The sequence below is a fragment of the Rasamsonia emersonii genome (genome assembly GCF_000968595.1).
Source record: "Rasamsonia emersonii CBS 393.64 chromosome Unknown ctg1118621760653, whole genome shotgun sequence".
Taxonomy (NCBI): domain Eukaryota; kingdom Fungi; phylum Ascomycota; class Eurotiomycetes; order Eurotiales; family Trichocomaceae; genus Rasamsonia; species Rasamsonia emersonii.
Window position 1 is genome coordinate 1 of NW_013562834.1, and position 15558 is coordinate 15558.

At 49.2% G+C, this 15558-nt stretch overlaps 6 protein-coding genes across 6 annotated transcripts; 2 read left to right on the top strand and 4 right to left on the bottom strand.

Moving 5' to 3' along the window:
- Positions 1-39: 39 nt before the first annotated feature.
- On the top strand, positions 40-1482 carry T310_8113 (RNA binding protein; the record flags this gene model as incomplete). Its single annotated transcript, XM_013469098.1, has 5 exons — positions 40-205; positions 262-490; positions 549-760; positions 998-1033; positions 1208-1482. Coding segments are annotated over 5 exons (918 nt in total), but the record flags the coding sequence as incomplete, so codon positions are not given.
- Positions 1483-2224: 742 nt separating this feature from the next.
- T310_8114 (Rho2) lies at positions 2225-5331 on the bottom strand (the record flags this gene model as incomplete). Its single annotated transcript, XM_013469099.1, has 11 exons — positions 2225-2338; positions 2397-2630; positions 2680-2877; positions 3061-3156; positions 3322-3903; positions 4141-4259; positions 4630-4684; positions 4764-4782; positions 4869-5003; positions 5060-5181; positions 5269-5331. 11 exons carry the CDS (start codon positions 5329-5331, stop codon positions 2225-2227), a joined length of 1737 nt encoding a protein of 578 aa, XP_013324553.1.
- A 777-nt stretch (positions 5332-6108) lies between these two features.
- On the bottom strand, positions 6109-7098 carry T310_8115 (Oxidoreductase, short chain dehydrogenase/reductase family; the record flags this gene model as incomplete). The annotated part of the gene is made up of 5 exons (XM_013469100.1): positions 6109-6140; positions 6197-6389; positions 6450-6824; positions 6897-6955; positions 6987-7098. The coding sequence occupies 5 exons, from the start codon at positions 7096-7098 to the stop codon at positions 6109-6111; spliced, it is 771 nt and encodes a 256-aa protein (XP_013324554.1).
- Positions 7099-7749: 651 nt separating this feature from the next.
- On the bottom strand, positions 7750-8255 carry T310_8116 (uncharacterized protein; the record flags this gene model as incomplete). The annotated part of the gene is made up of 2 exons (XM_013469101.1): positions 7750-7842; positions 8058-8255. 2 exons carry the CDS (start codon positions 8253-8255, stop codon positions 7750-7752), a joined length of 291 nt encoding a protein of 96 aa, XP_013324555.1.
- A 494-nt stretch (positions 8256-8749) lies between these two features.
- On the bottom strand, positions 8750-11276 carry T310_8117 (C6 transcription factor; the record flags this gene model as incomplete). Its single annotated transcript, XM_013469102.1, has 7 exons — positions 8750-8973; positions 9046-9558; positions 9607-9877; positions 9926-10313; positions 10412-10723; positions 10801-10886; positions 11013-11276. The coding sequence occupies 7 exons, from the start codon at positions 11274-11276 to the stop codon at positions 8750-8752; spliced, it is 2058 nt and encodes a 685-aa protein (XP_013324556.1).
- A 1989-nt stretch (positions 11277-13265) lies between these two features.
- T310_8118 (uncharacterized protein) lies at positions 13266-14355 on the top strand (the record flags this gene model as incomplete). The annotated part of the gene is made up of 3 exons (XM_013469103.1): positions 13266-13364; positions 13476-13620; positions 13742-14355. The coding sequence occupies 3 exons, from the start codon at positions 13266-13268 to the stop codon at positions 14353-14355; spliced, it is 858 nt and encodes a 285-aa protein (XP_013324557.1).
- Between the last annotated feature and the right edge of the window lie 1203 nt (positions 14356-15558).

A 15558-nucleotide genomic window follows, 5' to 3' on the forward strand; every position in this document is an offset into this window, starting at 1 on the left:
AAGAAAGAAAAGAAAAGAAAAGAAGGATAAAATGGAAAGGAGAAGGAGAACTCTGAGGAGGGAACATCCAAACAAGACGATGAGAAAAAGGAGGATAACCAGGGAGACCAAGTCGAAGAGGCTGTCGAACAACCAGCCGAAGCTGCAGAGCCACAACAGCAAACTGAGCAGCAGCAGAAAAACGGTCGATTCATCGTCTTCATCGGTATGTCACTGCTCAAGACAACATTCCTTGATCAATAATGCTAACGTGTTTTCTAGGAAACCTCCCCTACACGGCTAACAAAGAATCCGTCGCGCACCACTTCCGCAAGATCAACCCAATCTCCGTCCGGGTAGCGACGGAGAAGAAGAACCCGGAGAAATGCCGGGGATTCGCCTTCATCGAGTTCGAGAAGTTCGACCGCATGCAGACCTGCCTGAAGCTATACCACCACTCGACCTTTGACGATGGGAAATCGCCAGCGCGGCGGATCAATGTCGAGCTGACGTGAGTTTAACCCGAAGAATCTTACAAATGGAGTAGTTTGCTAACTTTTTAATTACAGTGCCGGAGGCGGCGGCAAGTCTCAGAAGCGCAAGGCGAAACTGAAGGAGAAGAACCAGAAACTGGCCGCGGAGCGGGAGCGTCTCGCGAAGCAGAAGAAGGAGCAGAGGAAGCAGAAATACAACAAGAACCAGAACAAGAAGGGCGACGCTCAGGAGAACTCGAAGGATGACTTGGCAGATGTTCATCCGAGTCGAAGAGGGAGGGTAGCAGGTTAGTCTGCGTAGGTATTCAAATCACTTGACTTGTGTCTATCGTTATGGCATCACTTGCCTCGGTCCGTTATCCGTGTCGTTTCGCTTTGACTCGACTTTTGTACGGACGTACTTATGTGTATGTGTGTATGTATGTGTATATATACGTACCTGTCACGCAGCCGGGGGATTGATTAAAAAAAAAGAGCATTTTTATTTTATTTCAACATCAGTTTAACTAAATTATTATCTATAGCTATGAACTTCATCATCCATCTCATTTCAGTGTACTGTATGTGTGTACATACATCCATCCATCCAGTCAGTTATCTCTATCTCAATCAATCAATCGATCGATCGATCGAATATCGATGAATTGATACCCAGAAGAAAAAAAAGAAAGAAAAAATTGATACATCACAACACACTTCGCCATAGGCATGTACATGTAGCTAGATATGTACAGTACAGTATGTATGTGCACAAAATAAGAAGGTAATTACTCCATCCGTCCATATTTGGTTTTGGGTAGCAGAGCATGCAGCGTACATGCATGCATGCAGACGGAGTACTTCCGCCCCAATGGGACAGGGCCAGACCGGACCGGACTGGATCTATCGATCTATCGGCAAATCGACAAATCGAGAAATTTCCTATTGTTTAATCTATCTATCTATCTATTTCGATCGCGATCGAGATGGAGATCGGTCAGGTGACTCAGGTCGTGATTTGTCAGAATGATTTCTATTTCTATTTCTGTCTATCTACCTAAGACATTTTCCGTAAGACATCAGAAAAAGGGAAGGGGGCTGGTCTGGATCGCAATGGTGATTAATTGATTCACTGATTGATGTTGACAGACAGACGGACAGGTACAAGTCCTAATTAGGTAGACATAATTTCACTGCAGAGTAAAACTATAGTACTGTAAAATTAGGTAAGTAGGTAGGTAGTACCTACCTACGTTCTGCTTTCTTGATACGACAAGAAGAGGGCAATTCACATGGCTTTCTTGATTTCCTGACTTCTGATTTTTTTGACTTGTTGATTGACTGACTGGTGAACTTAAATCAAATATCAAATGCATACACACAGGAAACAAAAAAGAAAAGAAACCATACAACACAAAACACACAAACAAGGAGGTATAATATAAAGAAATGACGAGAATGACGAATATGAATACGAATCGGAATGCAGTTAAAGATAAAAAAAGAAACGGAAGACGATAATGACGGGAGGAGGGAGGATATTTGATTGATCGTAAGGATGAGAGAAAGCTCTAGTTGCAAGCAAGGAAAAACTTGTTCGGATGCTTTTGCTCAATCAAAGTAAGGAAAAAAAAGAAATTCGAAATATACGTACGTACGGGGATCATATGACTGAAGAGGCCAAAAAATAAAAGGAAATGAAATAAAAGAAAGCCCAACCTAAACGCCCCAAAATTCGGATCGGATCGGTATATCACATAAATGGGAGATGATTAAGGAATAGAAAGGATTAGTTTCGCTTGACTTTGCTTCGCCTCGTCTCGCTTTACACGATCACGCACTTCTTGCTCTTCTGTTTCGGTTGCGGGCGTGGGTTGAGCACGGCCCTGTACATTCATCCGAGTCAGTCGTCTTAACTGTACACAAGCACGCTGCTAGACTCACCGAATAGCTTCGTCGAATACGCTCTTCAGGTTGCGCTGCGTCAGAGCTGAGCACTCCAGATACCTTGTGCGCCTTGATCTCCTTCGCCATCTGGAGCGCTTGTTCGTACGAGACCGGCTCCATCTTCTTGGCACGCAGCGCTTCGTTCGTGGCCTTGTCGTCCCTCAAATCTAGTTTGGTGCCCACCAGGATGATCGGAGTGTTCGGTGCGTGGTGCTCGATTTCAGGGTACCACTGTCGCCTGTCAGCGTCATCTGCTCGCCGCCATGACCTCCAAACCTACCTTCGCCTTGACGTTGTCGAACGAGGGAGGGCTGACGATCGAGAAGCAGATCAGGAACACGTCCGTTTGGGGGTACGACAGTGGTCGGAGTCGGTCGTAATCCTCCTGTCCAGCGGTATCCCACAGACCCAGGCTGATGGGCTTACCGTCCACCATCACGCTTGCAGAATAGTTGTCGAACCTGTCGAGCGTCAATGACTACGTAGGCATGTCGCGAGGAGTGTCACTGACACTGTGGGAATGTACTCGCCGGGGAAGGCGTTGGTGGTGTACGAGATGAGCAGACATGTCTATCGACCTGTCAACGACCGTCCACAGACATCGAGACCGCGACGTGATCAACCGACCTTGCCTACAGCACCATCACCGGTCACGACACACTGCTCTCAGACATCTATTAGCTCCGGCTGATTTGCATTCTGTCCATCCATCGGTCTGTCCAACCTTCAGCGATTGAGTAGCGGGGCCAGATGCCATCTTGCCGATTCAGTGGATTAGAATGATTCGATATTGTATATATGCGATAGTCTACGGGCTGTAAAGTCGACAACAAGGAAACACGGTCTAATCAGTTCACGGGTATCTGAAGGCAAGACAGGTCAGAATAACGGATCTCGTAGAAAACAGCGGTTCTGCTCTCACCTTAAACACTGGTACCGCCAGAATCAGACTCTGTATGCGCAGCGAGCCGACAAACGAAGCAAATAACCGAGATAATTTTACGACAAGAGACCAGAAGCCGCGCGCAACGATCAGATTAGGAAATGCTGGCGTGGTTGGCGTCGATCGTGGTGGGCGATATGCAGAAGCGGGGGAATATCGCTTGTCAAGGAGCGGGAGGAGCGGTCGACCCGCTGTCGTTCGACCTGGCTGGTCTAGGAAAGCTGCGATCAGAAGGATGCCCAGTTCAACCCTTAAGGAGTCGTCTGGAGGACGGTGGAGAATAATGGTGCGTCCGTCAGAGAGGTTGGGTCGGGGGCCAGGGGGAGCAGTGCGGTGCAGGAGATGGAAGTCAGGGGGCGGCCTTACTGGGAGGAACCTCAGGCCACGGCGGTTGCCGTTGCAAGCAAGCAGAGCAGCAGCCTGCCACAGCACGAAACGAGCAATTTGAACGGGATTGGGCTGGGATAGCTGGCAGCCACTCAGACGGGCGACTGGAGAGCGACTCTGTCTCTTAGTCTCCTGGGCGCGAGGGAGGGAGCAACAGGCTCTGGCGCGAAGCCCCTGGGCGTGACAGCAGCTGCCGGCCGGTGGAGCTGCCGCGGTGGAGACCGCCCAGCTCGCGCAAGACCTTCTGTCCTCCAGTCCTTCTCGCTTGTGGCCGGCTGGTGGCTGTTACGGTGCGATCGATGGCATACAGAGGACTCCGTATGCTGCATGCTGGTTTGCCGGATTTCCTGTACGGAGGAGTGACGCTGCACCCACGGTCCCAGGCCGCATCCCGGCCGTGAGTCATGTTACCAGGGTTCGATCTTTCACATCCTCCATTGGTCCGCTGGACTGCTGGCCGCAAGGAAGGGCGTTATTGGCGGCTCTGCAGAATCCCTGGTGATGCTGTTTGTCTCTTCTGTCGCTGAGAACTGTGCTGATTATACTCTACATAGACGCTGTGTGAAGGAGTCAGCTCTTGTTCCGTCCTTGGCGTGACTCGAAGTCGCAGAGTTCGGCCAGGAGGGGTTCTCGGAGTAATAGTGCCATCGACTAATCAATCAGATTAGCCGATCAGTGTGCTATCTGTTTCTCGCTTATTATCGCCTACGCCTATCGCCAGAACCACCTGAAACGCATCCGTATCATCACTGATACAGACAAATCAGACAAGGATCAAGGACAGAGATAAAGATACCACGCCTGAGACAGGTTGGCAGAATCAGTTAAAAAAAAGGCCAGGATTGAAGCAGTAAGGTGGTGGCTGGTATAGCAGTCGTCCCAGACTAGCAGTGCACCTACAAACAGCTGCCATGTTCTGATTCTCATGGACATTTTCTCTTTCTACAGCGTCCGCCTGTCACATCTGTCGGTCATTCAACGTGTCGGAATGGATAATTTCATTTGTTTCCTAGTATGGCCTGCTACGGTCATACCTGGGCAGGTATTTCATTCCTCTTAGCATTGACAACACAGGTCCCCAAGGCCATTTTTCAATGCTCTTGATAACTATACTATGCTATGCAGCGTTCACGGGTTACCGGTGCTCGAAGCCAGCAATGAAAGATCCCTGCTTCAAATCAAACGGCTTCTCCACCAGCCCAGGGAGTTTCTCAACGAGGGCCTGGAAATGGGCAGTTTTGACGTGTGCATCTAGAGAAGCTTGGTTCTTATATCTGTGTCGTTGTTAGGACTGAACCTGGACACAGCATCAAATTCACATATCACCTACTTCTCCACAAAGACAACCTCATCCTTGCCATCTTGGCCTTTTGCCCGGAACGCAAAGTACGTCAGGACGTCCGGCTCGGTTGCTTGGACGGCCTTGGTGATTTCCTGGACGGCAGCCAGGAGCTGTCATATCATCAGCCTCGTCCTGGTTATGACAACAAGCGTATATGGAGAAATAAGTCAATAAATTCACTTCGCATGCTTACACACCTCATCAACCTTGTCCGGTTTAGGATAGAAGATAGCCGTGAGATAGACCTCCTCTGACGACATATTGACTGAGGATATATATGTTTTCCTGAAGAGGAATCGACTTGCAGTTCAGAATTTTAGGTAGCAGGAGTAAGATCGGCAGCAGGTGTTCCTGCAAAATCCCTCCATGGGCTTTTATTTAAATGGCCAGATATTACGCAGCTAGCTGGATTCTTGATTCATAATCAACGGACTGCTCTGCTAGCACTGAGGGGCAGATGTGGGTCAGAGCTGCCTTCCCTGCCTCTTGAGAGGAGAGAGTAGCATCCCGTCTCTTTGCTTCTCTTCCGTAGTTAGCATACCCCTCCGAGAACTCCTCCGGGCCGATCGGAAATTCGAAATCCGGGGAATGGCACGTGCACATGGTCCGATATTATCATCTTTCGGGAAAGACCAGATTTGTTGGAATTTCGTGAAAACACTCCAGTGGGAATTGCATCGATCTGAGGGTTTGCCCTACTCAAAGGATGATTTCCAAGAAATAGTGACAATAAAGTACTACACACTCTCACTAGCTCTGTAGAGCTGTTGTTATAGCCTACACTGGGGGCTGCGATCAGATTCCAGAATCTAAATGCAGAACGCAGTTGATTTGAGATTGGGCTGAAAATTACAATCGCCACTCTAAATATTCATTATACTTGCATAAAACCGACCCAGTCCTCCACATATTAACGCCTAGACATGCTCTATATAGACACCCGGGAGTCTCTTTTAGGGTAAGGTATATCCCCCATCAATGACGATATCAGCTCCAGTCATGTAGCTCGACGCATCCGATGCGCAGAACACGTATGCCTAGACGATCGATGTCAGCATATAAACCATCACTGTATATATATATATATATATATATATATATATATGCATATTTCTGCTCACTCACCCCCTAAGCATACGTCGCAGCAATCTCTTGGCAGGGACCATGCTGTTCCACTTTTCCCTCCATCCTTCGGATGCACGTCCAGCATGTCCGTCTCGATAAATCCGGGGGAGATGCAGTTGACGCGACAGAAATCGACCCACTCGACCGCCAGGCATTTGGCGAGCTGGACGACTGCCGCTTTGGATGCGTTGTACTAGACGACAAACCGTTTAGCATGATTTTAAGTCCTGGTGTTACTGTGTTGGAAACTTACAGCAGCCTGCTTCTGCGGGAGATTCACCAACGACGCACTGACAGACGCCGTGAAGATGACGTTTCCAAAACCCTGCTTCTTGAAGATCCTCGCCGCCGCCTGCGCCGTGTAGAAGGCGCCGTCGAGGTTGACCTGCATGATATCGCGCCATTGTTCTGTAGTATAGTCTTCGGCAGGCTGGTGGGCGGCGATACCGGAGTTGGCGACAATGATATCCAGCTTGCCAAAGGCTTGGGCGATCTGCTGGATGGCGCGTTCGATGTCGGACTGATTTCTCACGTCGGCCTGGTATGCGGCGGCGCGGACGTTGTTGGCTGCTGCGATCTCTGCGGCGACGGTGTCTGCATGCTTAGACGTGCTGTAGATGATGGCGATCTATTATTTATTTCTGCTATCAGCTATGTACGAATCTCCAATTGAGCCAGGCAGGCATATGTGTGTACGTACATCAGCGCCAGCCTCTGCAAGAGCTTTCGACACCTCCAATCCAATGCCGCGCGCACCACCTACATCGAGTTCTGCTGTAAGCATTCGAACCAGCCACATGGCCATCAGAGGTGTAGATGTGTCTACCGGTAATCGCAGCCACCTTGCCGGTCAGGTCGAAGGCTTTCAGCACATGCTTGTTCTCTGGTTGTGCGAGGACCATTTTGACTGTCTTCTCGTGCTCAAATCTCGAACGGAAAGTCGCGCCTCGATATGTAAATGAAGAAACGAAAGAGAAAGAAAGAAGGTGTTTAATCTAGTATACTCCGGAGTACCTTTCTTGAAGCTAGGTTACTTGCTAGTGAACAAGTTCCTACCCCTCACCGTCCGATAGTTAATTACCCCACAGTTCGATCAGCGTCCCGAACGGTCGGTCCCTGACCAATCGTCCATGGATCTGTACAATAAGTAAGTCACGATAGCCTACTGGGTAACCAGTATGCGTGATATAGTCTGCTAGATGACTGCAGGTGTCTACTTGGTATATCAACCTTAATATCAAGCTATCTTAGATTCGCTTGCCTTCAAGTATAGTTATCTATATGAGTACCTAGGTAGATTATATAGCTAGATACTAATAGTTATGGGTCTGATTGATTGCTTCGTTCCATTATGAGACATCATAATCATGCGGTATATCATCTGTTCTATACTGTATGATATGTACAGTGGCAGTGTTGCGGATAAGATTTGAGTATCGTCAGATAAAGTTATATCACACTACCTAGCAACCTGATCCAGGGTTCTTACCTACCAGGTACCTAGGTACCTACCTAGGTAAGGTATCTAATCAGGTATCCTCTACGATATTGCATCATGATGCGTTCACGGAACCGACATCGCCACAACAAAGGAAGGAAGAGCAACTTTCTCCATCAATTTTCGTAGCAGAACCGAATTCAACAGACTATTTATGATCAAAGCAGCTGCGTCAAGAATATAATACTATCCTAGTATATCTACCTCCTATCTACCCGTCTATCTGCGCTCGCTAAACAATACCTCCCTCCCTCCATCCGTACCTAGATAGAGATAATGCCCTCAAAACCAATCTCCTCCCCACCCCGCCACAAAAAGATCGGCGCCGTCCACGACGACGACCAAGACCGCATCGACACCTACACCACCGTCCGCGGCAACCAGCAGGACGAGGCGCAGGCGCGCCGCCTGCCGACGCCGCCCAACATCGCGGCCGGAAGACGCACGGGCGAGCATGCGCCGAATCCGTCTCGAGGGCATGCGGGGACGACGGGGGCGAAGTATCGGTCGACGTCGAGGCATTGAGTGGAATAGAATATAATGCGATGAATGAAATGGCATGATGTGGAATGAATGGTATGCAATGGTGTTGAGAAGGTTGATTGATGGATGGATGGATGGATGGTTGTATTTACAGTGCTGAAGGTTGACGTCTGTGCATAATAATTACAGAGTATGACATTATTCAAGCTGGTCTGGATTTTATGCAGTCAATTCTTGCGATTATTATTGTCAGTGTTGCTACTGTCCACCGGCGATCGCCCTAATTAGGGCTTCTGGTACAGATTTGGCAGTGATAGGCGGTACCTAGTGAATGAAGAGAAAAACCACCGCTTCTACTGTCAAGATGAAGATCATCTATCTAAATCATTTATCATTTTCAAGGTCATGCTTTATTCGTGTACATTCATTCATACATTCATACATACAGACATACATAATTGACTTCGTACAGGGTATCTCGAGCTTTGACATAGGAAATAAAACAAAGAAAGCAATCCATCAATCATCACACAAAAGCGACAAAAAGGTAAAACGAAACGCAAATGAGTGACTTAAATAACAGGCGGACCGACAAACGAATCCGGAATCCCGTCAAACACCCAGTTCAGCGAGTCAAACACGTCCGAAAAGCTGGCTTCGCCCATCAACCCCCCATTCTGATCGAAATTCGGCGACAGCATCAGTGTCGGGTCCGCCAGGGAATTATTATTACTGTCTTGCTGCGGCCCCATCGCTCCAGCGGCCGAGTTGCTTGGATTATTATTCGGGACGGCGGCTGTTCAGATCAGTATATATATGCTGATGGACGACAAGAAGGGGAAGAGGAAGATTGAGGAAGATTGCTTACACTGTGTGTTATCCTCCGTCTTCTGTTGCGGCTTGAATCGCTGCCGCCAGCGCCACACCGTGTCGTACACATGGCTCATGCTCATGCGGCTGCGGATCTTCAGCTGCAGCGCGTCGTCGCCCGACGCTGACCCCGACCATCCGGCATTCCACATCTGCGAGATCACATTCGCCAGACGCACAGGTCGGTCGTTGTCCACCACGCTGATCCGCCGGATCGACGAGATCGCTCCGTTGAACAGGAACTTGCCGTGGTCAAAGTCGATCTGCCGCGAGAAGGAGCTCTTCAGCAGCTTCATGAGCGCAAACGCTGCCGAGACGATCATCTGGAGGATGTAGTTCGTTGCGTGCGCCAGCAGATTCCCCGGCGACGTCTCGAGCTCCAGCACCCGGCCGAGGAACGAAGTCGTCGCGAGGAACAGGTTGGTCAAGTCGTCGCTTCGGGCATTGGAGCTGAGAAAGACGAAGAACCGCAGATGCAGGTCCGCCGCCCGTAGATGGATCATGTTGATTTCTGAAACAGAGTCAGCAACCAAACTTCACGATTCTGCAGAGGACTTACGTGATATGTCTTCCCCAAAATCCTGTTCCATTTCCCTGAGCTCGTTCTCCAGGATTCGAACAATCAGCAGCTTCTCTGTGCTGATGAATTCGGTTGGTTCGGGTCGGCCACTATAAAGGCTTCTCGTGACTCGGTCGCAGAACTTCTCAATGCGTAGCCGCGTCTTCAACTCATCTGGTAGACGGTAATCGGCGTTCTTGAGAGACGCAGGCTCCAGTGCCCAGTCGTAGATCGTGCCTGGAGGCTGGCCGTATCCGGTGGCAACACTAACCTAGCGTCAGCAAAGGACTGTATGTAAAGGTCACTGAGGGTGACGTACTTCTGAGCGACGATGTTGCAGATAACCCACGTCTGCAATCTGTCCTTCAGCTCTTCGCCCCGGACCTCCATCCGGAACGTGGTGAATTCTTCCGGTTGGACGGGGCGGTGCAAGCCCAGCTGCATGGCCACCTGCATCATTAAGCCACTGAGCATAAAGGTCTGGTCGCTTCTCTGACTCGTCGTGGGCAGTGGCCACGTGCAGAGCAAACATAGTGCCTTTACGACGTGGTAGTTCTGCGGAACACTGCTGATGGTCGACCACAGGAGTCGACTGAGAGGCCCCGATAACGGCACTAGGAGGCCTGGTTCGGACGGGCATCGACGACTGGCGACACAAATGATCGACCAGGCAAGCAGGTCCGAACAGCTGAGATACTCTTCTGGGTCTTTTAAGGGATCCAAAAGAGGAAGGAAAGGATGGTAGAACCTGAAGAACCTAAGACGGTGTTAACCGGAGCCAGACAATGGATACTGAATTGCTTACTGTTCAAACAGCCGCAGGACCCTGGCCCTCGACAGCGTGATATCTTCGAGACGCCAGACATTGTTGGTCCGCGGGAGAATCGTGTCATCCGGCCCTTGTGGTGGTAGGGGCCGCGAAGCCTGCTGGTCAACGGAGACGGAGATTGATTGGGCCCGCGTCGACTGCGGGGGAGAATGAGGATCATAGAAGACATCCTCTGAAGACTGATTCAGCTCGTCACTGGCACTGGCATCGAAAGTTGCTTGGGCACGATCTGCCTCTGCCAATCGACGCCGAAGATCGGCGATCTCCCTTTCCATTTCCGCATTTCGTCTGACACACGTTAGCTCAATGCATATCATTCTGGGATAGGCCGCGGATTATCTGTCAATGACGATGACATAACTTACCGTCGTTTCGAAATGCGTTTGAACGATGGCTCCACCTTGCATTCTATCTGGAGTCGTCTGCAGCGCGAGCATGTGGAGGATGGAGCCTGTACAATATCACAGCGCAGCTGTTGTTCAGACGAGTGTCAGCCAATGGAAGCGGTCATATTCATATACTCGTGTACATATCTGATTGATAACGACCAGTACTAGGCAGACGATCAGTAGCGTACCTTTTGCTGTTTACACTCATTGCACGCCCTTCTGCTCCCCCCTCGTCGTTTTCGAATAATTGGCTGGATCTTCTCCGCCTCCAGGCCTCCGGAAAGGTCCGATTCTGTGACAGCGCGGTTGTTCGCTGTGCTGCTGTTCCGGCTGCTGTCCGTGGCTGGCGGCGTCACCAAGCTCCCGCCGGCCGCCAGCTCGCCTGCCCCCATGATACGCCTCAGATCGGGGCTCATATGCTCTGGAAGAGGCGGGCCGGCATACGTCGACATTTTTCTCCTCGTCAACCCAGCAGGAATGACAATTGAAGTCTTCGGGCGAAGAATGGCGCAGCTCCGGCTATCGGCAAAAGTTTGGCTTCCTGGCCCTTGGAGCGAAAGTCGGCACTTACGGCTGACTAAGCGGCACCCCGCAGAGGCAAAATAAGATATTATTATTATCTCATTTTAAATTAGACTAATTATGGGATCCAGTTCTCTATATATAGAAATTTTATTGATTGATCATTCTGCATTGTCATTGTTATCCGTCTGGCAGGAAAATCTGCCAGTCGCGATTCTTGGTCTGTATAGATTGTGGTCCTTGCCACTCCAACAGTATATAGTCAAGGCACTGGTATGGATAGCATATCAGACAACACTGTCAATCCGCCACTGGCGCTGAATCTTCGTTTCCTCCGGGACCATTGCTTCTTCAGATATTGCCAGTTCGAATGACATGACTCTGCAGATGCTGGCATTATCAACGGTTCCTCAATCGAGGATCTGCGAGACAGGCAGCTCGACGACATCAGAGCATTGCTGAATGATGGAGATCGAATCCTTACCATGTAGACGAGGACATATCAGTAAGACTTCGACAGTTCTCCTGGTCCATCTTCGCTATCAGGTGCTGCAAACGTGTCGACAGTGGTTTATTGCCTGTGACCTGTATTCGGACGGATGTTCTGCTTTACCCCCAGCTGTGTAGCATGACAGTTGAGGTACATTGGTTTGGCAGCAGCGTCAAAGATCTTTCATAGATAATCTCCTGTTCTCCATATTTACATGCAGGCGTGTTTACATAAAGGACACCAGAGAGACTGAAATCCAAAGTCCGATTTCGGCAAGATATTCATATCTGCAGTTTGACAGGGTAAAACATCACCCTGACAATTCTTTCACAAGCTCTACCTGAAGCAATTGAAGCAGATGATACTAGAACAGTTGAATGTCTCTTCATAATAGTTTCTGTGTAAGCACTACACGCTGACTTGGCCAGAAAAATATATATAACACTAGAACAAGGAGTAGTTATGCGAAGAGTCGATTTCACCTTCAGTAAGCGGCAATTTTCATTGTCTTCTCCAAAATCCTGGCTCGATACAGGAGAGCAAGCATATAAAACCTCATACCTAGTCATCTCAGAACCACACAAAGGACTCTCTGAAGCTGAAATTCAACACCAACCTTCCTGTGCCTAGGGACAGCGAAAAAAAAACTCATTTATGCAGTGATTGCGACTGCCCCGCAGAATGCTGATATCCAGACTGACCACCCTGACCATGGGCAGTCCCTGATTGCGACACATTCGAGTTTCGGTCTGCGGCAGACTGCGCCCTCGCTGCGAATCACAGAAGACATGTCTTTGCCACCTCGAGCCTACAGTAGGTAGTATCAGGTCATCGTCAGCGATCATAGAAAGAGATCTCATCAATCGGGAATTTTTGGCATCCATCTCACTCACCTGTGACGACTGAATTCTGGAAGCGTCAGACTTGGTCATCTGTGAAGGCATTTTGTTGGCGTTGGTGTTGTATTACTCGTTGGCGTTATGGGCAAGAGATCGTCAAGGAAGACAGCAGTCTGATTGAGACTATCTAACAATGCAATGGGGATCATGACAGGAAGAAGTTTTCTGGAGGGTTGCATCCATATTTATCCTTAGGAGCAGACAAAGGATTCAAAATTAGATCCCGTGCCTTTGTGATATGAGACCTTCTGTTTGCGGTACAGGTGTGTGTAGATGTCCAAGAGTGCTGGAATTATATGTTTCTCTGTTGAATATTTCTTCCTTCCTTTTTTTTTTGGTAGAAGTGGCAGTCAAACTCGTGAGACGACGAGGGATCTCCGTGGATGGACAGTATGGAAGGTCCATCTTTGGATCACATGGTCATTCCATCGGGTATGGCAATCACGTGTAAGGATCATCCATATATGTACTGTACTGTACATAGGATGGGTCTCTCTTGATCATTCTCCATCATCGATCTTCCATAGTCAATGCATATGGCATTAAGTTGCTACATTGAGGAAGTTCCCAGAGCGCAACTATGGGCAGCATACTTCCAAATAGGACTAACTGTATATGATGGCGTACATGTACTGTAACCAGCATCATAGTCATTAGTCTTTAAGGGAATTACCTCTAAAAAGCTCCTGGATTGAAATCTTATGATATAAGTCTTTTATCTACTAATTGAAAATAAATAGTATTTAGGGTATCTTACTAATGTACTTTCTCTGGCCATCTTTTTAGCAGGAGCGACCAGGACAAGCAGTGGTATTTACCTTATCGAAGCTACCTCGAAATCCTCCAAGGCTGCTTCACTTTCATTCGTGCCATTGGCTGACCAGGGTGCGTTGAGCGCAAGGCTGTGATTCAGCCTCTTAACATCGATCGCATCTTGACTGACCCCGCATACAACCTTCCTCAATCACCTTGACCCTTATTAATTTCAAACTTGATCGCGAACCAGACGCCAAACTGCAAGAAAGTCGCTATGTCGCAGCAAGTGGGATTCAGATTCCAGGGCGATGTGTTTGCTGGCGGCAGCCTCGTGCTATCCACCACGGCCAGGCTCCTCAAGGCGCTGTCGGATGGCAATGTGGATGTCCTCGCAGTGACAGCGGCCTGCACCTAGGAAAGGATATTCCCATCACGCAGTTCCAGGAATCGATTGTTGCTCGCGCAATCCAAAAACGCAGTGTGAGCCGCTCTGGCATTCTGGCGAAAGCCTTGTCTGTGGGATGGGGTTACTCCGACATGGCATACGAATTCTCTCGGACCCGAGCTGGATGCGCAACGCTGCTACTCGTCGATGCCCTCGCCGCGGGCAGGTCGACCTTCTATGCCGCTCAGGCCCTACAGGAGCTTCTTTCCTTGAACAGATGTGCTCCAGAGGTGCTGCCCAGCGTGGACGCGCTCCACTCGACCGTCAAATACCTCGTGCCCATCATGGAAGACAGTGGCTTCCGCGCCATCCTGGAAAACACTCGCTTGTCCATTGAGGTGGAACTGCGAAAAAGCTTTCAGCGCGAGGAGGATGCCGATTCGCGATCAGCTGTCATGCGGGATGCCTCGCATGCATAGGAATGGGTCAACTCTATCCAGCAGTTGTGCCTGAGTTCGAGATTGCACGAGTCTCTCTACATCCGGACCAACGTGCGAGTGGCCTGGTTTGCGACGTTCGCTGTGCACATTCTAGACATGGCTTGCAAGGTCATGTACTCTTCTGCCACCCTGTGGGAGGCCCCAGGAACCCGGGGAGCGTTGACGATCCAATTTGGCCCTCCTTTATCATTAGGAGACATCAGTCCTTTCAGCAAACAGCTATCTCTCCAGGTGACTGCCGAAAATATGGGGCCGTCTCTAGTGACGACGTATTATTACCTTCATGAAGCTATCAAATCGGAATTGGCTGAGATACCCCATATACCAACGGCCTTTTATCCCTGTTTTTACCGCGTATTGATCCACTGGCTGGGACGTTCAGTTCTGGAAATCAATGTGACTAACTCTTTTAGGAGAAGGGAACTCTTCGTCCTGAGCGGTTTGGACAGGGAAGCCGCAAAGCTTCGAGTATGCCGATACCTGGGATTCCCGTCTGACGTGGACTTTCAGTCGGAAATCAGACGGAGCCTTGAAAAAAGAAGAAATAGTCGGGGACGTTACGGAATTCGACGGTTTTTTGAAAAAGAAATGGAGACTCCTCTAGGAAGACTTGTCCCAAATGGGGCAATTGATATCATAGAACGGTTGCTTTTCAATTCACAGTATTGGCATATGCGCTCCTTCATTGTCGGCTTGAGGAGAACGATTTAAGAGTTTCGAAGGTGGCAAACATACACATACCCAGGACTAATGGTGTTGCAGCAGCCCTTGAAGTATTATTAACCGAGTCTCGAATTATCAACCCATTAAGTCTCACCGATGTTTGGGACGTTTTAAAAGCTGTCCTGAACGACCATAATTCTGCTGGAGTGTTTCACAAGCCGGACTGGTGCAACGAGTTAGCCATTTCAATCGGAAGCAGGACGATAGCACTCAAATTACTGTTTGAAGAGGATACGTTGAGCACCCAAGGCGAATTCTTTGCAATTTACCCTGGTCGCCTATCACACGGGGCACTACTCCGAGATGCTGTCGTGTGCTCCGGTTCGAGCTCACCTGGACCTTGGAGCAAATCGCCAAACAACCTGGGACAGTTCTATGATCTGTTCCGTGATTATAACTGGACCTTGGCACAAGGCACAATTTTTCGTCCCCCAGATGCGCGCCGTGAGCGGAGTTTCG